Source organism: Culex quinquefasciatus, chromosome 2 (assembly GCF_015732765.1).
Source record: "Culex quinquefasciatus strain JHB chromosome 2, VPISU_Cqui_1.0_pri_paternal, whole genome shotgun sequence".
NCBI classification, from domain to species: Eukaryota; Metazoa; Arthropoda; class Insecta; order Diptera; family Culicidae; genus Culex; species Culex quinquefasciatus.
In genome coordinates this window covers 3,522,959-3,545,340 of record NC_051862.1, presented here as the reverse complement: position 1 = coordinate 3,545,340, position 22,382 = coordinate 3,522,959, and the positions used below count along the sequence as shown (strand labels likewise).

At 35.2% G+C, this 22,382-nt stretch overlaps 1 protein-coding gene across 1 annotated transcript; it reads left to right on the top strand.

The window, feature by feature from the left end:
• Positions 1–3,713: 3,713 nt before the first annotated feature.
• Positions 3,714–7,879, top strand: LOC119766553. Its single transcript, XM_038251309.1, has 3 exons — positions 3,714–5,456; positions 5,521–5,681; positions 5,739–7,879. The coding sequence occupies exons 1-3, from the start codon at positions 4,234–4,236 to the stop codon at positions 6,137–6,139; spliced, it is 1,785 nt and encodes a 594-aa protein (XP_038107237.1). The 5' UTR covers positions 3,714–4,233; the 3' UTR covers positions 6,140–7,879.
• Positions 7,880–22,382: the final 14,503 nt, after the last annotated feature.

The following is a 22,382-nucleotide window of genomic DNA, read 5'->3' as shown; positions in this document are numbered from 1 at the left end:
TGAAACACAACAATAACCACACGAGAACTTTTCAACCTTCACCGTGGGCCCCACGCGGGGTTGAGGTGAAATTTTCCTGGTAGAAATTTGGGAGTGTAAAATAGAAACACGGAAAAGAAGAAAACAGAAAAGTGGTGCGGGGGAAAACCGTGCTCGTACAAAGTGTTAGCCATGTAAATACAAGTGTAACTTTGACCCCTTCACCGTTAGTGAGTTTGTGGGGGTGTGTGTGTGTGGTGCAACCAAACAGTTTTTCGTCATCCCCCGCGGGGCTCGTTTTCATTCGAGTGTGTGAAAATGAAAAGGAAAATTTTACGTTCAAAAAGAGAAGGGGGGCCAAACAGATGTGAGCAACAGTGATTTTTTTTGTCTGGTTCGCTCGGTGTCGAATCCGGTGTAAAAATATATAACGAACGGATAAACGCCCCAGGGTAGGCAACCGGTGTGTGCAATGTTTAATTAGACGGTGCTTTTTTGATTTTTGCACTTCGAGTACGGACATCAAAGTTGAGTAGCCGTTGCGGAAGTGCCCGGTGGCGGTTGAAAGTGTTTTTTTTTACTTTTCAGAGAGTGCAGTGCAGTGTGAGTGAAAATTAGTGAAACCAGTGAAAAAGTGAACTCTGTCAATTCTGTCAACCCTGTCAATCTATGAATAACACATTTCGGTGGATAATTCACGAATGTTTTTTCCACTTTTCAACCATGTGTTGTTTGTCAAAACTTATTCAGCACCGAAAATTGCACTTTTTTCTCCCCCACAAACTGACTTAGCTCAACAATCAAAACAATCATCCCGCGCGGATCACGTACCCACATTTGCATATAAATCATTATCTGGCGAGCGAAAAAAAAATTATGATTTATTTCCACATTTATTCGTATTACGGTCCGGCTTCCGGGCTTCGTTGGGAATTGTTTGCTTTCACCAAATAAAAAAAGAAGTAAAAAATATGCCCAGCAGGCAATCAGTGGTGCCATCCTCGGCGTTACAGTTACACATTTTGCATTTTTTGTGACCGCCATTATGGTTGTCCTTCTGGTCTAGATTTGGAGTGTTTTTTTTGCGCCGTCCACGGTTTGAGGTGCGCAAATATTTGCGGATAATATCGTTAGTGAATTTGATAAATCTCGCTTCGGTTCCTGTTTGATTTTTGACAAATTTAAAGAAGAAGCGAAGGAAGGCAGTTGAGTGTAGATGTGGACAGGGAAATGTAATCAGCTGGTTTTCTTAACAATCAATGCAATATAAAATAACGTAATAGATATGATTTTTTTACTCACCGGAAAAAAAACTTTATGCTTTGAATGTTCATCCCGAACAATTAAGCTAGACTTATTTTTCTTCTGAATTTTCGCGAGATTTTAGCAATTAGTTTCTTCTAACGATGCCGTTGTAAATAGTTTTCAAAGTTTGTCTAAAAGTATGTAAAAATAGCAAAATGGAAGTTACTCTCAAATCAAAATGAGTTGTTTAAGTAGAGAAAATTGACGCTTCGGATAATCGAGAGTTTTCCCTTTTAGTTTGCATTTAAAGTCATAAATTTTTTTCATTTTTATTTAAAATTTGCTTCAAATTTATTTTTATGCATGTTTTTTTTTATTCTTAACAATGTTCAACTTGTCATATTCGACAGGCGAGCTATCTATCGAAGCGGCAATCTAATCAACAGAAATTTGATGACTTGATTGGGCTTTTTTTGTTTCGTTTCTGCAAGTAATTGTGCAAATTGGCTCAGGAGGGTGACCAAAAATAGTGGTGAATTGGCAAAATTTGCTTGGTAAAAATTACGGTATTTAGCTAAGTTCAGGGTAAAATGGTCAGTTTTACTAAGTTGAGATTAACATAACTTGACTAATTAATCGTCCAATATATTTCTTCGTGTCACCCTGATGACATGATTATCACAGATAAAAAACATGGAAGTGTTCAAACTTGAAATTGTACCGCAATCAGCCATACAAGCATGATTATTTCTTTATTTTTAATTTTATGGCCATTAATCAGATTATTGAAATCAAAGCTCTCATGTCTGATTATCTGTGCCATATCTCTGAAGAGTCGTGCCTTTAAGTCATATTAAAGCTGACGGTTAAATTTTGTAAGGGGGTACATCGGAGAATCAATCGTTTTATATCTGGTTGAAGGAATCGATTGTACATTTTATTTAAAAATTATACACAAATCCAACAACAACAAAACCAGGTATTTTTTAAATTAACATAAGGAATAAGTTGCTCTAACATTTTCCATATTCAGTCCAAGACAGGCCCGTGATACTGACGTAGCTTGCTGAAGCCGCCACCAAATGTTTAGTGGCGCTGTTTCGGGATTAACATTTCAGAGGGTCACAAATCAAAATATAAATCTTATTTAATTTTTTTGGAAAAAAAAATCCTGTAGCTGCTCAGAATGATTCTTTTATGTCTAGCATCAGGTCTCGGGCAAAGCTTTCGCAAATTCAAATTTGGCCAATGAAGTTACAGATCATCATAATGCTAATTTAAATCTACAATTTGAGGCGGTTAAACCAATATGTGAGCTAAACCATGTTGTTGGGAAACCTTAAGAGCGAGTCCACGAACAGGGCATTGCCCATTGTTAGGGACGTCGTGGAGCTCACCAATCTGCCTGAAATTCTGGGGTAGTTTGAACTTATATAACTAACATTTGGGCTAAATATGAGCACTCTAGCTCAATGGAAAGTGGAACAAATCTGGACACAATATTGGAACTTTGAAATACCTAAAAAAAATCAAAAAAATCTGCGACTAAGGCAAATTTCAATTGAGCCTCAAAATTCTTAAACAGGGCTTAAAAATGCTACAAAATGAAGGGTGGAGCCTCCCAATTGTTCAAATCTAACGGAAGTTATAAGCATTTTAGTGAAAAAATTGCATTTTTCGACATTTCGACCTGGAGCTTATTGGCGATATGTACGAATAGAAAAGTTGATTTTCATCCATTTATGCCTACTCTTTAAAAATTAAAGTCAAAAAAAAAATAAGAATCTGAATATATAAGAATAAGAACCTCATTTCCAATAAATGTGAATCGGCGATGTTTTTAAATTTTAGTTTAGTAAAGAGTATAAATGAATGAATATTCTGAAATTGGCTCAGGAATTCGAATTTGATAAATCCATCTCCAAAAAATGGGATATCCGAGCAAAAATTTCCTCCTGAGACAATTCATTGTAACATAAAGTTTAAAGCTAGATAATACTCCAATCAACATGCACTGAAAGCTCAACCATGGTTGTTGCTTCCATATTGTAGAGTTAAGTTGAGGCACGCGCCGATGTATTTTGCTAAAAACAAACTGTACAAACTTGATTTGAATAAATTGCGTTGTCAATTTTACAATGTCCAGTAGTGCATAGTAATTTTAACCCTCCAATACAGAAAAGATTATCATGATTTAGTATTCACTACCATGTAGTTACTAGGAAGCATGGTACATTTTACCACATTTGCGTTTTTTGTGTCAAACAAACCAACTTCTATAGTACCCGGTGGTTTGAATGTGTTAGTAAATTTTCGTCCAGAAAGCCTTCTATTAACAGCTGTTTTTAGACATAAAAGTTCAAATTTAGAAACTAATTTTGTTGTTTTGTCTTAAAAAAATATCCAAATATCTTGCAAAAACATTGCTAAATTCACTTCCCAATTCACCCCATGTGTCCCGATTTACCCCGGATAATGTTACACATTTAATTTCATTTTAACTAACAAAACAAAAATAAAGAAAAAACTGATTTTCGTCCTTTCGATTTTAAGCCCTTTTCGTTTTAATCCCCATAATTTTGACACTAGACACCAAAACTTTGGTACTTTTTAGGCTTCAGTAACATTGTATGCAGATGACAGCCGTAGCATCCCCGTGGTCCAAGACTATTCAAAACAAATCCTAGTGTGATACTAGAAATTGTTATTATTTTTTCGTGTTGAATGTTTAGAGCATACCGATTCCATAACAATTATGCTAATATAACCCTTCGTTTTGTTATTATCACCCGCCCGGGACTAGATGAAACAATTCAAACTGAAATCGACTAAATAAAATCGTGATGCATACCTTGTCAAACACGTTAAAGAAGTTTGGAATATCAGTAAATTTATCTTGGATGTAACCCCTAAAGTGAGTTTGACTCATTTTTGAGAAGAAGTGACGCCTTAGTTGAATTGAGCCACTTGAAGAGAGTGGTTCGGTTGAGCAATACAGGATAGGTCGCCATGTTTCAGGGTAGTTTTGTAAAGCTTATATTTGCTTGTGCATTCTTGCTAGCGTTTGGAAATGAAGATAAATATTTCAGGGTATACGAATCATACATGTTAACTATTAAAAAAGGAGGAGTTTACAAAGAACCCCAAAAAGAAAGTAACGATTCAGGTTATCGACGAGAATTATTTCCTGATGTTACTATGGCTCAATTAATGGCGAGAAGTAGAAAAAGCATCGAGCCAATTACGTGTGGAAAAAAGAAAATTGTGGCCCCAAACAACCAAACTGACTCGTATCATGGTCAATTCCCTTGGCATGCAGCAATATATCATTTTAGAAAGGGTCAACATCTGGAATTAACGTGTGGTGGCACGTTAATAGGCCAAAAATTTATTCTAACTGCCGCCCAGTGTACAGTGGATGAAGCTGGTGATGAAATACTGAAAGAAAACATTCTAATAAGATTAGGAGCAGGTTATTTTAATTTAATGAACTTGACAATAGAAAAATATCGAAGAGTACGACATATTCACAGGTCAGATACAGAAAAAAAAGAATTTGAGGCAAATATATTTATATTGGAGATGAATAAAGATGTAGAATTTAGTGATTTTATTCAACCAGCGTGTGTTTATCGAAATACTTATTTCACTACATTCAATTTTACGATACCAGTATGGCGGCCATCAAATGTGAACAACACACATGTAACAAAACTGAGAGGCATTCAACAAGATGTAACTTGTGCTTTAGCAGTGGATTTTAATAGAACTGATTGCGCTTGTAGTTGGATTGATGGTGATTTAAACGACATTGGAAGTGGATTGGGCTTCGAATCGAGTGGCTCGTGGTTTTTAACAGGAGTTGTAGCTATTGTGCCCTTGCACCGCTTCCTTTCTAAAAGAATAATGTGCTGGGGTTTAAACTATGCAAATAAACTTGTGCAGTGGATTTATAAAATAACCAAAATCGCTTACCTGAAAAGCACTGTTTTTAAACCTGCGCGTGAGGTAGACTCTACGAGACAGCATTTAGGTATTTTACCACGGCATTGTGGTAGTTTCATACCCAAGAATATCTTAACGGGAAATGTAACTAAACCCTTGCAAAGTCCGTGGATGGCTATAATAGGGGAGCGTGACATCGAGCTTGACGCAATACAATTTCGAGGAGTAGGAACACTTATAAGTAAACGCCACGTCTTAACAAGCTGTGCCTGCATTGTATCAGAATAGTGGGTAAACAAATACATTAACATTCGAATAACTACTATATGCTCTTGTGTACAATTTCAACAGCATTGTGGTAAGACTGGGGCTGATCTCTTTAGAAGGCACAGAAGAACTTGATATCCGTGATTATGAGGTAGATTACGTCACCTGTCAGCCAACGGTACAGAAAAATGAATCACTCTATTCGGTCGCTTTGATTCGACTCGCATATGATGTCACTTTTGAAGGTATTGTCATGTAAACATTTTTGATTTTAAATTAATTTTCCTTCGTAACTATTTCAGATCACATACAACCGATTTGTTTGGCTGGGGCACCAACAACCGTTCAGTCAAAGCCTTTAATCAATCAGTCAACATACCTCATCATCGGTTGGATTGCTAACACTACGTCTTTGGGCTTCGTTTCACCTACTCTAAAAAAAGAATTAGTTAAAATCAGGAACATATCCAATTGTGATGAAGAAATCGAGCGCTATAGTTTGGAACCCAATGGATTTATCTGTACAAAACTTAAAAAAAGTATGTTTCATGGCATAGGACAACCACTCGGTTATCCGGTAGAACAAGACAACGGAATAAGATTCGTACAGTATGGTATAAAACTACTGTCAACAACCAAACTTAACATAAACATTTCTTATCACATAAATTGGATATTGACCAACATGAAAGATGATGATTAATCTGTTAAAAAAGTTGTTTGTCAAGATATACAGCAACCAGGAAGGTTGATGTCATCGGATTGCAACATTTTTGAAATTACAGACCCAATCCTGAAATGGTAGTATTTTGACAATTGTCAAATTTTGTTGTAAATCCTTTAGGAGACTGTTGTTTAGGGAAACCACAAACAGCTTAGTGCTTTAAGCTCTGGTTAACGTAATAACCGATTATTTCAAAATCTGACAAATAATAAACATAATTACATTGTAGACTGAAAAAAGCTATTGAAACCAATGTTATGTTTCATAAAATTCAATTCTTTTTCGAAAGTCCCCAGTTAATTATGAGGCTGCTTAAATATTCCAACGACTCGCAAATAGTTATATTTCGTCTCCCGAGCAGACAATTTCCAACCTTTGAAAGAAAATCGTCCCACTGTCTAAATAAACCATTCCTCACCCGCAAGATTGTAAACATCGAAGCAAAGCAAGATTTCCCTTGCTCCCTGGAGATTTTAAATATTGCAACGTGGTCGACCGGTCGATTCCGAGCTCATCCCGCACTGCACTGGAAGGAGCTTACCGGAGGAGGGGCGAAAACCGATAAAATCTCGCAAAACTGCCAAATTTTACAACCCTGACAGACTAGCTTCCGCAAGAGTGCAAGAAATCGATCCTTTTTGGAAACATATAAAGTTCAATACACGATTGATGCGCCCCCGTCCGTTGGGGTGATAAACGACCTTTCTGACCTGGTTACTGCGGGGCTGGGGAATTCTTCCGGAACAGTCCCCGGCAAAAGGTTCGCCGGTAAGTGATACGGTCCGGTGACCGGTGACCCTTGCGGCCAGTGTGGGGTGGAAAAATCAATAGGAAAAGATGTTGGTTTTTTTTGTTGGTGCTCGTCAAACTCTGTTTGGCCAGTAAACGAATTTACAACGATTTCTTATGAATTATTCGGGCGGTTTTGCCACTCAGGCAAAACGATTTATGGCTTTGTGGTGGACGGTGCTGATCTGTGTGAAAAAAGAAAGATGTTTTTGAAAGTAAATTTGATCGAACATAAAAATTAAGTTATTCAAATATAGCCATGTAAAAATAACACACAATTATCATCAAACCCTATCGATTACCCATTTAGAAGTTCGTCAAATTCCACCACTTATGCTTGATTTATGGGTTATCCATATCATTTCACTACTAAATAGTTGATTGAATTTCCCATCCTCTTTGAAGTGCCTCAGTCAATTATCATACCAAACGAGCCATCAAGTATCCCCTCTTTACCGAAATGGCGTCCCATAAAGAGGTCCCCATCAATATGGGTGGGAAACCCTTTTCTTCAACCCACTCCTAGTGTGTTCACCTCTAACCATTTCGATTATTTCTTAATGACCGGTGGAATGCCTTCATTCCAGCTCGGACTCGGACTAATGTATTCACAAAACGGTGGCAAACAATGTGGCCCAGCCAAACAATACTACCTCTTTGTGCTACACAACAGAGAGAAAGAGAAAGCAATTCCATTCATGGTCCATAAATGGAGCTTCCAAATGGGAATCATCATCGGTTGGTATTGTCGGTATCCTCGTCGTTGTCGATTGAGTATTCTCCGGAGATCACACCTCTTCATTATTGACACCTTGATTTGGAGGGGGGTTTCCAAGTAGGATAATTTTTCAGAACATTTACCTGATCAATGGCAATTCAAGACCTTTTTCAAAGTTCTTTGTCATATTGGTCATGCGTAACATAACCACCTGCAGCTCTTTTATAGGTTAAGAAAACTTAAATGAAAGATGCGCGCAATGCAATCTATGCGCGCTTCTTTTATTTAAATTTTCATTCTTTTATTTAAGCTTTCATAGCCTATTAAAAAGCTGCAGGTGGTTATGTTACGCATGACCAATATGACAAAGAACTTTGAGAAAATGTTTTGAATTGACAACTTGAAGACATCATCAAAACGAGACAGAATGTCAATCGACTCAAATTTTTAATTTGATTACCTGCTAACAGTTTTTTTTATTCTTCTCTTTTTTCAGGTAAGGCTAGACCAGATAATGATTGTCCAATTGTAAGTGAAGCATATTATACTGAAATAAATCAAACAAACATGAAAAAAAAAAACTCTGCAGATTTTCACCATTCCCCAAAAAATCCTTCGTGTCAACTACCACTTGAACCCAGCAAGTAAAAAAATCCATCCCTCTTGAAAAATTCTCCTAATTTGTCTCGAAATCAAAGCCCACTTTTTTCCAAACGGGCGCCATCGTCTGCGTCCGATCCATCCTTTTTCCTGTTCTGATCTTCCTGTGTGCGAAACGAGTTGGACTGAAGAAGCAAAAAACTGTATACACTCAAAATCCGTCTGTTTGGCAGCGCCGTCGATTCTGTCTGTCGCCGATAACGCCATGTTCCTAGCTGGGCCAAGACTGTGGGGATGAAAATTTCAAAGCCAACCGTCCCGAACGATGGTGGCTTGGCCGTGCGAGATGAAAAGGAATGCGGGAAATGCTCGATTTTTGGCATGTTTTTTGGGAAAGAAAGACCTAAAGTTAAAGAGTGGGTAACAAAAAACAAAAAACAAAAAACAAAAAACAAAAAACAAAAAACAAAAAACAAAAAACAAAAAAACAAAAAACAAAAAACAAAAAACAAAAACAAAAACAAAAACAAAAACAAAAAACAAAAAACAAAAACAAAAACAAAAAACAAAAAACAAAAAAACAAAAACAAAAACAAAAACAAAAACAAAAAACAAAAAACAAAAACAAAAACAAAAAACAAAAAACAAAAACAAAAACAAAAAACAAAAACAAAAAACAAAAACAAAAAACAAAAACAAAAACAAAAAACAAAAACAAAAACAAAAAACAAAAAACAAAAAACAAAAAACAAAAAACAAAAAACAAAAAACAAAAAACAAAAAACAAAAAACAAAAAACAAAAAACAAAAAACAAAAAACAAAAAACAAAAAACAAAAACAAAAAACATTAAAATCTAGAATTGATTCAGTTCGATTTATATATATTTTTTTTTAATTTCGTTGTACCACTCTTTTTCAAGAAGGATCTCTGTTTGTGTTTTCCCGTGCACGACGAAATATTTACATAGACGGTCATTAATAACAACGACTGAAGGGCGCTTTCCACCCTTTTTTCTTATTCCTGATTTTTCTACAAGAATCCTCGAAAAATGCACTCTACACAGTAGACTAAACTTTAAATTTTAAAAGAATGTGTGTCAAAAAGTGTGTTTGCTGTTTGTTAAAATATTGTCTATTTTTTTCATTTTAATTTAAAATTTAGATTTTTACTTCAGAGACAAAGCAAAATTTCAAATTATTGTTTTTATTGTGTACTTATTGCGAAATCCTCTGCTCAAAAGACAAGTCGAGCCGTTTTGCACCACGCTTCGACACTCCATATGGCCGCCGGCAGCCGGATTCGATGGACTATTTTTGCCCCCCTCCCCGTGTCACCCACATTCAAAGGACGTCGACAGATTTTCTCTCTGAACGAAGGTTCGTCCGTAACGTGACCAGAACTCAACGAGCTGGAAAGTCTTAATAACCTTGGCCGTGGCGGACGTTTGATTTTTTTTCGCGAAATCATTTTCCGGAATGTTTTGCAAGTGACGGAAGTTCAACACTTTGGTCGAGTGTTTTTTCTGCGGAGTTTTCATCAAATTTTCCAACCTTTCAACAATAGCCCGTTACTTGGCGTAATAACGCCGCAAACCAACGAGCCAACATTACAAAGTTTGTGACTTGTTTTACACCGCGCCATGAACGCCCCTCCCGCGGCAAGGCGTTGTTAAAAATACCGAAGAAATAACCTCAAATCAGTAAACACCACCTCGGCCCCCGCCTGAATGTATGCAATCATCGCGCGTAAGCCCCAATAAACCGTCGTCTTCGTCGAGGCAGGCCACGACACACGTGTGGTGGCGAAAATTTCGTGCACCTAATTGGCGCCTTTAACTTTGTAGTCGTCGACGACGCGGCCTACTAGGAGCCCCAAGTTTGAGGGGGTGAAAATTGGTTTGAAAAATTAACACTTGCACGGTGGCGGTGGCGATTTTCTGCCCTCATTTGCGTGTTCGTTCGAGAAGGAAAGTGGAAAGGTTCGATTGCTTCATTTCAGGGTGAAATTGGAAAATTGCACACTTTGCAGGCTGGTTCAGGGTGGGTGGATTGTTAGCTAACCAGAGTTTTTTTTCAACCCATCAATCGTGCTGTTCGTGCCGTAGCCTTGAACCCCTGCTGGATTGGCAGGGCCGGAGCTCAAAGGTGTGTTTAAACGGTTCGAGTGGGAAATTACTGAGGAGTTTTTTTTTAGTTTTTAAGGCAAGGAAGAACAATTTGCGAGATCGTTTATCGAATTGGTACGATGAAAAGGGTTAACTAAAGGTGGAAGGTTGCCCTTTTTTCAGTTCAACTATGCTCAAAGGATGTGATAAATTACTTCACCTGTTACTGACATACTTGAACAGGCTTTTGGAGGGGGGCAAACATCCTTTGCGTGATCAAAGTGCGTTTGTTGAGTTGTGAATTATGGACAAATTATGCTTTTTCAGTTATGAAATCAGAGCTTAGCTATCACATGTCGAAATATTATTCAACATTGTTGTTGAAATAAATTATTTTCAAACCTGATTTTTAATTCATCTTTGTCTGTTAAATATTTCAATTCATTTTCAGAATAATGATTAGTTATTTTGTTTGAAAGATAGTGATATTAAAGGTAACATTCTAAAACTTTATGAAAAAAAGAGCTTCAATTGAAAAAAAAATTGTGGTTATCGAATTGTTGGATGAAATTAAAATATATTAGGTTTTAGTATGAACGTCGTTAGAATTGTGTATTAGCTACTAAACTAATAGAACTAAAATAGAATTAAGAAGTAATAAAGATTTAGATATTTATCAAAAATTAGGCAAACAATATGTATAATTTCAAAAATTTGAGAATTTGAATTGAAAAAAAAAACATATTGCAATGATTTATAAAACAAAAATAAATTAATTCAGAAAAACGATTATTTTTTATGATAAATAGCTTAACTTAATTATAACTCCAGCACATTGTAAAACAATTAAACTTTTGAAAATATATATCAAATGTTTCACCATTATTTGCTGTTTACTGCATAATTTTTAAATTTCAGTTAACTGATTTTAACACATTTAAAAACTGTTAAAAATAAGTGCAAAACAGCAAAACAGAAAGTGTTTTTCTTCGAAAAATAGATGATTTAAATTTTATATTCAGCATTTTTTGCTGTTTGCTGAACTAATTTTAAATTTAATTTTTTTGAACAGAAATTAAAATATTTAAAAAAAATTGCTCAGTATCGCAATAAAGGAATTTCATGTAAAAATATTTATTATAATTTTTTATGTTGTTTCTGAAAATTTGTTTTAATTTTAATTTTTTATATCCCATTCGGTAAATGCTTCAACCGATTTTTGGATTTATTTTGTTTATTTTGACAGATGGTCAACCAATGTAAGCTTTATAGATTTGTTGTATGAATTCGGTAAAAACACAAAAGTGAGAAATTATCCTTTCCTTTCGACCTTGACAAGATTTGTGGGTTTAATAGCAAATTCGTTGAAAAATCATTTCTTTTTTTTCCTATGACCAGAAATGTGGGACATTCAATACTTTTTAGAAACGATTTAAAAAACAAAAACATTAAATAATATTTGCGTATGAAGAAACTAAGCGTTGAATATTCTAAACGTAAAAAAATGTTTTCACTAGGTTTCTACAAACAGTAATTTACCTTTTTGTCCAGCCGTTAAAATCAGCAAGGAGGAAAAAAACAAAATTGATGAAGAAAATACAATCAAAACATGACTGATATATGCAATCATCTCTTGATCTCTTCAAAATAATGAAAAAATAATTAAAACAAAATAAATCCTAATAATTTTGTTGAATCACTTAAGCCCCTGTTTCACAGCTCATTTCAAGCATGTATTCTAGCATACAAACTGGAACCAAAATAAACGTATAAGATGAAGATATATTGTTAAACTTTCTGATCATTTTGTAAAAGCGTTTTCAGTGCATTTTCATTGCCTGAAATGTAAAATTGGTTGATATTCTATGCATATTTAATTTAATTTTAAATGTATTTTTTGACAACGGAATGCATGCCAGCAATATTTTAATCATTAAACAAATTTTGGAAATCTAAATGAAATTAAAAATTTTGCTCCAAACAAAAATACTACCAATCTAGTTTACTGCATATTTTATACAAAAAAAAACTTTCACTAATATTGGCTATAATTTGAAAATAGTGATGTTAATCATTTGGTTACAAAATCGATTTTAATGAGATTTTTTTCATAAAATTTTATTGGTCAAATTTTAGCTCATTTTGGAATTTTCTCAATAGGTGGTATTTCATGTCCCCTAATAAAATATATTAAATAATTAAAAATAATAAATAAAAAACCGGGAAATAAATCCTTATACTGTTATTTATTTCGGTGTAGTCTTTATCCATACCCACAACACTATCAAAGAGACCGAATTCATCAACAAATTCCTTCGAAAAACATATTTTTTAATTTTCTTATGCCATTTTTTCATGGACAACAGCCAAATTTAAATGGAAAAACGAAAAAAAACGAAACTATTGGCACTACGCCCCCCGGGGCATGGCCTTCCTCTAACGTGGGATTTCTGCTCCAGCGCCTCTGACGAGACAGGAGAAACCGGGACCGACGTTTTACTTCACCATCCGATAGAAGCTCAGTGGATAAGGCGGGAATCGAACCCGCGTCTCATAGCATCATCGGGATCGGCAGCCGAAGCCGCTACCCCTGCGCCACGAGACCCACCCATGGAAATGGAAAAAAGACAAATTGATTTTGAAATATGGTTTTTTTTGGACAAATGGAAGGCATCCAGAAAGTTTCAGCCAGAGAAGAACAAAGCAAAAAGAAAATCGGATGGCTGAAATTTCAGAGAATGTTGAAAATATATAAGAATTTTAATTGTTTTTTTATTAATTGTGATTATTATACATTTAGAATTTATTGTTTTTAATGTGATTTTTGTTTGTTTTAGCAAAATCAGATTGTCTTACAAACAAAAATCTTCAGCCAATTCGCTGTCTTCCCCATCGCCACTTGATTTCACAAAACTCTCAGAAAGCAAATCCGCAGATCACTTTTCCATTTTTGAGTTCCACCCAGCTCTCCCCATGGAACCGACCCCCCTTAACCTAACCCACGAGGCCGCATCATTGATTGCCCGGGGTAGGAAAATTTATTCCCAATTTCAATTTGACTTTTACATCGTTTTTGAATACCCTCGCCATTCCCCCATTATCATAATCCATAAAAATTATTCAAATCATCGCCAGGAGACCCACCGTGAGCTGTGCTGTGCGCAGAGGAAGGTTGGCTGGGAGGCGGACTCCTTTTTATTGAATACTCCTTTTCACTTTTTTCTCGATTTTCCCTTTGATGCCTACCCAGTTCAAGTTGGTGGGGATGCAGACAGAAGCAGCATCCTCTGCTGAGCATGATTATGCAGTCGGGAGATAAAACGATGATAAAATACCCACAAAAGAATAATAAAATGGAAAAAAAAACGAAAGGATCGCACCACAGAATCTGCTTTCGCTGCTGCTCCCCAGGAGGAATAAAGTAGGAAAAGAGCTGTTTGCTTGCTTCCGGTGAGACGACTGTGAGAGCTGCAAGAAGATGTCTGCATTTTTTCCCTCCCTTGAAATGAATCCCTTAAGAAGCGAAGCTGCTTCACTCCTTTTAGCATAACTTGAGAAGTCTCCTGGAGAGAGAGTTGGCGTGCCATTCTGAAGAAGAAACAAACATCTAGGAAGATCCCGAAGTCGAAAGTGGTTTGAGTTTGATTTTGAGGCTAAAGCGTCGATTTGCTGGATTTATTGTCGAAGCACAGAAGGCTTGGGTTTGTTTTATAGAAAGATGATTTAATATTTAGCCTACTCTTACATTTTTATGTTTGTATACCAGGTTTGTTAAAGTAGCTAAATATCAGCTCTCAGCAACTACAATTATCCCGCCTGAATATTCATGCCTCAAATACAACTGCTCTTCTCACCTTAGTGAAACTCCCAGCGCCGAACATAGCTGAACACGTTTTTGTGTTTACACACTCGCGATTGACATTTTCCTTTTCTCTCTCATTCACGCTTCCACGATCATCCTACCGCAACAGCGTTTAACCACAAAAGCCGCCACAAAAACAAATTTCACAAACGCAGTTTAACGGGACGTCATGCGTGGTCAGATCCTAATCGCCGTCCCGCCTGCTTTCATTGCAGTTTTCGGAGAGATTGAGAGACTCAGCGGTGAGAGCGCAGAGTCGAGGAAAAGGGAAGGAGTGATAGAGAGAGAATGCCATCGCCGGGAATCACGAGACACAAGAAGAGATCTCACAAGCTATGGTGACGGTCACTATACTCTCGGATGTTTTTGGTGCAGAGATAATCAATTGATAGCTTTTCTATCACTCATTTGCAAAACTGGAGAGGAGCAAAAACGTATTAAAAAAATCAAAATTATAAAATAAAAACACTGCAAATTTTAAATGAATTCATGAAATTATTTTTTCTTGTAATAGATTAAAAGTGTTCAATTTTTCCCCTTTGATTTTTCGAGACAATTTTCAAGGAAGATAAAGACAGAAACTCTAAATAAAATTAGCATCAAGGGTCCAGGATTGCTCCGAAACGACTCATGCACTCGCGAGCACAAATCGAGCGCGACGTATAACTGCTCTGATGTAATCCTACCGTTTGTCACTTCCACACCAATCGATTTGAATCGGAATTGGAATCAATCGAATGCATTGATCAAACTGCTTAAAATCCATGCTATCAAAACTATTTTGCTATTTGTTGATAAGGCAACAACATCACAGACACATTTGACAGAAATTTTAACCATGTGAAGGTCAAAAGAGCGCCGCGCTGTTTTTTTTTGTTAGATTCTCTCCTCTTTGAGCATAACGGAACGGAACGAACGGAAAAGGCAAAAAAAATACGAAGTATTTGTATCGCTGTGTGAAAAGATTGACCAAGACGCTGGCAGCTAGCGAGTCGTGTTCGCTCGCGAATGGTTACACGCTCCAGTCGGCAAAAATTCATAATAGTTTTCTGATCTCTGAACCGAAAATCAGGACCCTTGATTAGCATTTGCGTTATTTTAAGCAACGTTTATTAGAATTTTCACAATCTTTCGTCGAGATCCTCTTACTTTGAAATTTTCTCCAAAAATTCTAAAAAATATTTTTTTCATTTTTTCATCAATTTGTTGTTTGTTTAACAAACCATTAAACGCCATTTTAATATTCGTATGATTTTCTATAATAGTTTTATGGATTTTTACTGATTATTTTTGTTATCCCAAAAGCTCAATCCTCAATCAGAAAACTCAGTTAAAAATCTCAATTCTGGGACCACCCTATGAAATTTTCAGGACAACCCTTATGGTCACACCAAAAAATAAGGTGTCCAAATAACTGGACAGTGTAGTTTTCAATTTCGAAGTGACAATTTCCATAAAAAACTACAGCAACTAATTTGAATGATTGTAAGGCCAATACAAAGGACATGTTGGATTTTGTCCTAATCTAACAATAATTAAATTTAAACAAAAAAAAACTAGGAAATAAATCCTACAAGTTTTCGCCGACGACCTTACTTTGAATTTTTTGATTCATTTTTTTAAATGGAAAAGAGCAACAAGTTTGACAAAAAAAAATTGGCATTCAATCAAAGCAATAGTGTCCGAGATATTGCAAGTTGATAAATGTGGGCTCCTTAGATGAGCAATTCTCTGAGATTTCGGTCATTCGATTTTTTTTGTATTTTTTAATCCGGCTGAAACATTTTTGGTGCCTTCGGTATGCCCAAAGAAGCCATTTTGCATCATTAGTTTGTCCATATAATTTTCCATACAAATTTGGCAGCTGTCCATACAAAAATGATATGTGAAAATTAAAAAATCTGTATCTTTTGAAGGAATTTTTTGATCGATTTGGTGTCTTCGGCAAAGTTGTAGGTATGGATATGGACTACACTGAAAAAAAAATGATACACCGTAAAAAAATTTTTGGTGATTTTTTATTAAACTTTTTGTCACAAAAACTTGATTTGCAAAAAAACACTATTTTTATTTTTTTTTTATTTTTAGATATGTTTTAGAGGACATAAAATGCCAACTTTTCAGAAATTTCCAGAATGGGCAAAAAATCTTTGACCGAGTTATGAATTTTTGAATCAATACAGATTTTTTCAAAAAATCGAAATATTGGTCGCAAAAATTTTTCAACTTCATTTTTCGATGTAAAATCGAATTTGCAATCAAAAAGTACTTTAGTGAAATTTTGATAAAGTGCACCGTTTTCAAGTTATAACCATTTTTAGGTAACTTTTTTGAAAATAGTCGCAGTTTTTCATTTTTTTAAATTAGTGCCCATGTTTGCCCACACCCAGAACTGGGTATCGGCATACGAGAGGATAAAGAGCACGATTCGGTAGTAAAATGGTACTGTGTGCGGACGGAGAGGATAAATCCCGAAATTACCGAGAGTACTTTACTCATGGTTCATCTTCAAAAAAAAGTTCATCTATCAAAAAAAAAAGTACCGGTACCGAGACTCGAACCCAAGACCTTCGGCATATTGAACCGTGCCTTTGCCGTATGAGCCACCATGGTTCGGTAACTAAGTGGCGGTCATTTGTCCATATAAGCCACTCAATAGGATGAACTGTTCCAATGAACGAATGAACACGCGAGAGGACTTTACTCACGCAAAATAGTACTTTCCTCATGTTTCTTTTCGTGAGGACTATCCCCTCGTTCTTTAACTTTGGGTGCACTCTTGAAAAAAATATTTTTAAAAAGCTGAGAAAATTCTCTATATTTTGCTTTATTGAACTTTGTTGATACGACCCATAGTTGCTGAGATATTGCCATGCAAAGGTTAAAAAACAGGAAAATTGATGTTTTCTAAGTCTCACCCAAACAACCCACCATTTTCTAATGTCGATATCTCAGCAACTAATGGTCCGATTTACAATGTTAAAACATGAAACATTCGTGAAATTTTCCGATCTCTTCGAAAAAAATATTTTCAAAAATTTTAAATCAAGATTTAAAATTTCAAACGGGCTAAACATTCAATATTACGCCCATTTGAAATGTATCATTTTTTTTTTCAGTGTAGTCCATATCCATACCTACAACTTTGCCGAAGACACCAAATCGATCAAAAAAAATCCTTCAAAAGATACAGATTTTTGAATTTTTACATATCATTTTTGTATGGACAGCTGCCAAATTTGTATGGAAAATTATATGGACAAACTAATGATGCAAAATTGCTTCTTTGGGCATACCAAAGGCACCAAAAAAGTTTCAGCCGGATTAAAAAAAAACAAAAATTAAAATTAAAGAAAAAAGACCGATTCCGTAGAGAACTGCTCAGATGACACTTAGAAAAACTTATTTTGTATAAAAATTAAAACTTCTAGAAGCTGTATCTCAGCAACCAGTAGTTTTATCAACAAAGATAGAAAAGAATAAATATGGAAAATTTTCTATTTTTTTAATTTCCAAAAAAAAATCCCAATAACTTGAAAACAATGCACTTTAAAAAAAAATGTAAAGTCAATTTCAACAGCTAATTTAATTTTACATCCTAGAAGATTTTCAAAATTATGTCTGCCAATAATTCAGATTTTCCAAAAACCAGATTTTTTTTTTTTCAAAGGACATCATCGGCACCTGAATTTTTTTAGTTGTTTAAATTAACTTTTAATGATAAAAAGTCAAATAAAAACATTTTTTTAGGTACGTATATTTCTAAAAAGTCCTATTCAAAACCTAAAATTATCAGAATCAGAAAGTCTCTTCTCAAGAAACAGATTTTCGAATATTACCATGCCCATTTTGTGATTTTTTTTTTTTGACCGAAAATGGTATGGAGCATTTTATGGAATAACTAACGATGCAAAATGGCATTTTTTACTTAGGAAACGGATGAACAGTTTCATTCGAATCAAGAAAAGGCCAAACATTCAATATTACGCCTATTTGCAATGTTAGTTTCGATTCCAAAATCTTAAAAAAAAAATTTCAAGGAAATCATAAAATTTTACAAATGTTTCTTTTTTAATTGCATTTTTTTTAAATATTTTCAGATATGAACAATCATAGAAACTTGTCAAAAAATCGAAAACCTTGATTTTTTTCAGTTAAAAATAAACTTTAAGTGGCTATATCGTGGCTTGTGTGCTATCTTGTGACACTTCCTATCTTTTTACAGCAGAGGTGTCACAAGAGAGCACACAAGCGACGATATCTTAGAAAGGTGCGCTTTATAAAAAAAAAAATCTGTTCGATTGCTAATCTGATTTTACGTTAAAAACTGAAGTCAAACAATTTTGTTGGATGAAATTTCTATGTTTTCCAGAAAAACAAAGTTTTTTATCATAACTCGTCGGCAAATTTTTTCTCAATACTTTTCTATGGCTCAAAAGTTGCGTTTTTAGTCATGTTTTAGGGGACTAAAAACGCAACTCACAAAATAAAAATGCGGATGCAGGAAAATTAAATTTTTGTGTAAAAAAGATAAATTAAACATCGACAACATCAATATCGACAATTTTGCCAAAGACGCGAAATCGATCAGAAAATTCATTCATAAGTTACAGATTTTCGAATATTTAAGTACCATTTTTGTATGGACAACTCTCAAAATTGTATGAAGCCTTTTGCTTCCAAAAAGTTTGAGCCAAATAAAAAATACAAAAAAAATAAAAATGGTCTCAATTGGCCGATTTCGTAGATGTGCATAAGGGTGCCCAGAAAAAATGACCCCCTCCTCCACAAGCGGAAAACAGTTTTTTGGGTTATTTTAAGCATCTGTGTAAATTTTGAGCGAATTTGGTTAAGATTAACCCATTGATAATCTAGCCTAAAGTTGCAAAAAAAAAATGTTTTTCATACAAAAATGACATTTTTAAATCGTTAATAACTTTTCAGGATCGAGTTTTACAGCTTTGGTATGTTCTACAAAGTTCTAGAGCACTAAATTTCCAATAAGAATCTCACTTTTGAGAATATTTGGATGGAAGTAGCGCACCGTGCAGACCAAACCGTAAGAAACTTGAGTTTTCCATACATTTTTTCGATTTTTCCCGTACAAACTTCACCTCCGAGTATCAATGGGTAAATGATGACCGATTTTGCTCATATTTGGCCCAGAGTCCTAAAATAGGTCAAAGAACAATAATCAGCTTGTGGAGCGAGGTTTTGAAAAAAGTCCCATATTCTGGGCACCCTAATGGACAGCTGCCAAAATTGTATGATTCCTTATATGGGTGAACCAATGACACAAAATGGCTTCTTTGGCCTCCATAAAGTTTGAGTCAAAAAAAATTCAAAAGTGGTGTTAATTTGCCGATTTCGTTGCGAATGGCTTCATGTGATTTTTTTTCAAATCCTAAAAATGACCTCGATAATGTATTTAAGGACCGATATACCCCTTAGGACAAGATTTCACGCAAATCGAAGAGAGTTTGGGGCATTTTTGTCCGATTTAGTTAAAATTGACAGAGAATGACCCATTTACAATGCCTCAAGTAAACTTTTCTTATTTAGAAAGGCCATTTTATAAAGACTAAAAAATGGCGGGAGAATTAAAAAAAATCTTTACTACTTTAAAATTAAATATTACCATTACTTTTGAAGTTTAAGAATTTTATAGAGTTTTGCAATTCTGTTAAGTAATTTAGTCTTTGAAGAATTTTAAAGTTATAGGAAAAAATATAAAAAAGTATGATAAAAAATCACCAGAAAATCTTATACATATCTTCTTTTAAACCAATTTCTTCAGAAAATGAATTTGTGCCAATCATAAACCTTTAAACAAACATCCACCTTCCAAAATCTGAATCATTTCCATTACATTTCCCACTCGAACCACCGATATCACACTCACACCCCACCTGAACTGAACCTGGTTGCCCGCAGTGGGTGGTCATTATTTGTCGCTGCCAGCCCATCCAACCAGCAGCGCCAAACTGAAAATAATGATGTCTTTCGCCAAAAGAGACGGAGTTCAATTTATTTGCTCGAAAACAGTTTCTTCTACCTCTCGGTGAGATGTGTGTGTGTTTGCGTTACAACCTTTTTCCCGCAACCATCTTGGGCTGCCATATCATTATCGTGCTCACCTTAAAAAAGGAAGAAGGGGTTTTGATTCAGAGATGCAGACGAGATAACAAACGCAAGAAAAACGAGTTGAAAGTTTGTGGCAAAGGGGGTTGAGATTGGCGGTTATTTCCACCTCATTTAAGTCTCCGGGAAGTGACCAGTTTCCTTTTTTCCTCCCTACTCCCTTTAGGGGGTCGGTGAACAAATAGGATCGGAGTTATTGTTTTCACGTGGAAGGGAAAATGCATTTCTTTTGTTCGCGCGTTCAATTTCGTTCTTCAATCAAGACTTTTGTGGAAAGTGGGGGTAGAAAAAAAATCTCGTTTTCTTAGTCTTAAAGAAGATACTTTTCCTACCACATAATAAAGGAAAGGGCCAAAACTTTTTTCTTCACACTTTTAATGAATATTAATGGAGTTGAAGAACCGCCGACCGACCGAGTCGAGAGGAGGTTTCCCGCCGTGGTTTTGCACCTTTCTGGTCAGCTCCGTCTTGGGAGAAAAACCTGGAACTTTTCCAGGTGGGGGAGCAAACTGTCTCCCGAGGTATAATATATTCCATTTTGCAAACGATGAAACAGCAGCAGCAGCATGGCCTGTGTGCAGCGTGTGCAGTTGACATTCGGACGTGGTTGTGCTTCCTGGAGCTGTCACCTTGCCTTTTCCTCGGGGGTGGTTCCGACTTGCATTTCTTACCCCCTCCCTCGCAGGTCAGCAGGGGAAAACTTCCAGAAACAAGCTGAGCAGCAGCAGCAGCTGACGATGATGAATATGATACTTTGGGGGTGGTGAACTTGCCTCCTCACTCTCGCCGGATAAAGTTGTCTTGACCTCACCGAAGGAGGGGGAGGGGTAAAAGGTCGTTTACTTTTGCAAACTGCTACCTTCATGGAACGGTACTTTAAGATGATGAATGAAATTTTTTCATGTTTGATGCAAAATATTTTGTTATTTTTTCATATATTTTTATGTCATCATATAAGTTAGACTTACAACTTCTATTTAACTTATAAAAATATTAATAATTCTGAGGTAAGAATATAAATTGAGTTTCAATAATTGTTTTAGAAACCTATTAACAAATCATTACAAAAACCCCTTGAATTATCAGTTTTTCTTTCCTTGCCTTAAGATTATAAAGGAATTTTAGACAATTTTAAGGCATAGTTTTATGTTATAGCCCAAGTTCTATTTGGTTTAGGCAGTTATCTTTTGCAATTATATTTTTTAAGTGATTTAACGGTACACATCAACCAACGCTTTTGCACCCAGATTTCTGTTAAAGAAATTTTAGTATCTTCAAAAATACGGGAACTATCGATATGATTTTTTATTCATCCCCTAAATTACAGTCTTCAAAGTTATTTACAATAAAGTTTGACCATTTTGACAATCAGATTCTTTCAGGATTGGGTCCGTAAGTTTGACAAATTTGGAATAAGAAGACAACAACTTCTTCGGTTGCTGTGCACCCTTAAAGTGGATTTGAAAATGCTTGAAGATTTGCAATAAGTTGCTCCTGCTTATTTATTTTGGGTTAGTTGCCCGTCATCTATTTGTTTTACTCAAAAATTTACAATAATTTAGTTAATATTTCGTCGGAAATATTCATTTCATGAGCCAATTTAATTAAAATTTAAGTGTTGCTTCGAAAAAAGAGCCAAAAAATTAAATAGTATTACTACTATGTTGTTGGGCTACGAAACACCAAATTTAAAAGTCTCCCATGGTAAAATATCATTTTTTTTCTTGTTCAAGTCTGAAAATCTACAAAGCACACATAATTTATGTATATAGCAAGAAATATAGTTACAAAAATCGAACGCTTTAAAAAACGCTACATTAAATAGATTTCATTTGGGGTTTTCTGCAATAACTGTTGCAAATATTTTTAAAATTTTGAGTCAACAGAATTTTTTTTTTTTCAAATAAGGCCGTTGCAAATATTTTTCAAAGTTTATGTCGCAGCCCCCCCTTCAAAATTGGTCTGAAAAATCAGGGGGCAAAAGAAATATTTTTCCAAAAAACTTC

Excerpts from the sequence above, each read along its gene's own strand:
- LOC119766553 (XM_038251309.1), top strand. The coding sequence starts at position 4,234 with ATGTTTCAGGGTAGTTTTGTAAAGCTTATATTTGCTTGTGCATTCTTG. Across the intron at positions 5,457-5,520 it reads GCCTGCATTGTATCAGAATA|CATTGTGGTAAGACTGGGGC; the intron begins GTGGGTAAACAA and ends CAATTTCAACAG. Across the intron at positions 5,682-5,738 it reads ATATGATGTCACTTTTGAAG|ATCACATACAACCGATTTGT; the intron begins GTATTGTCATGT and ends TAACTATTTCAG.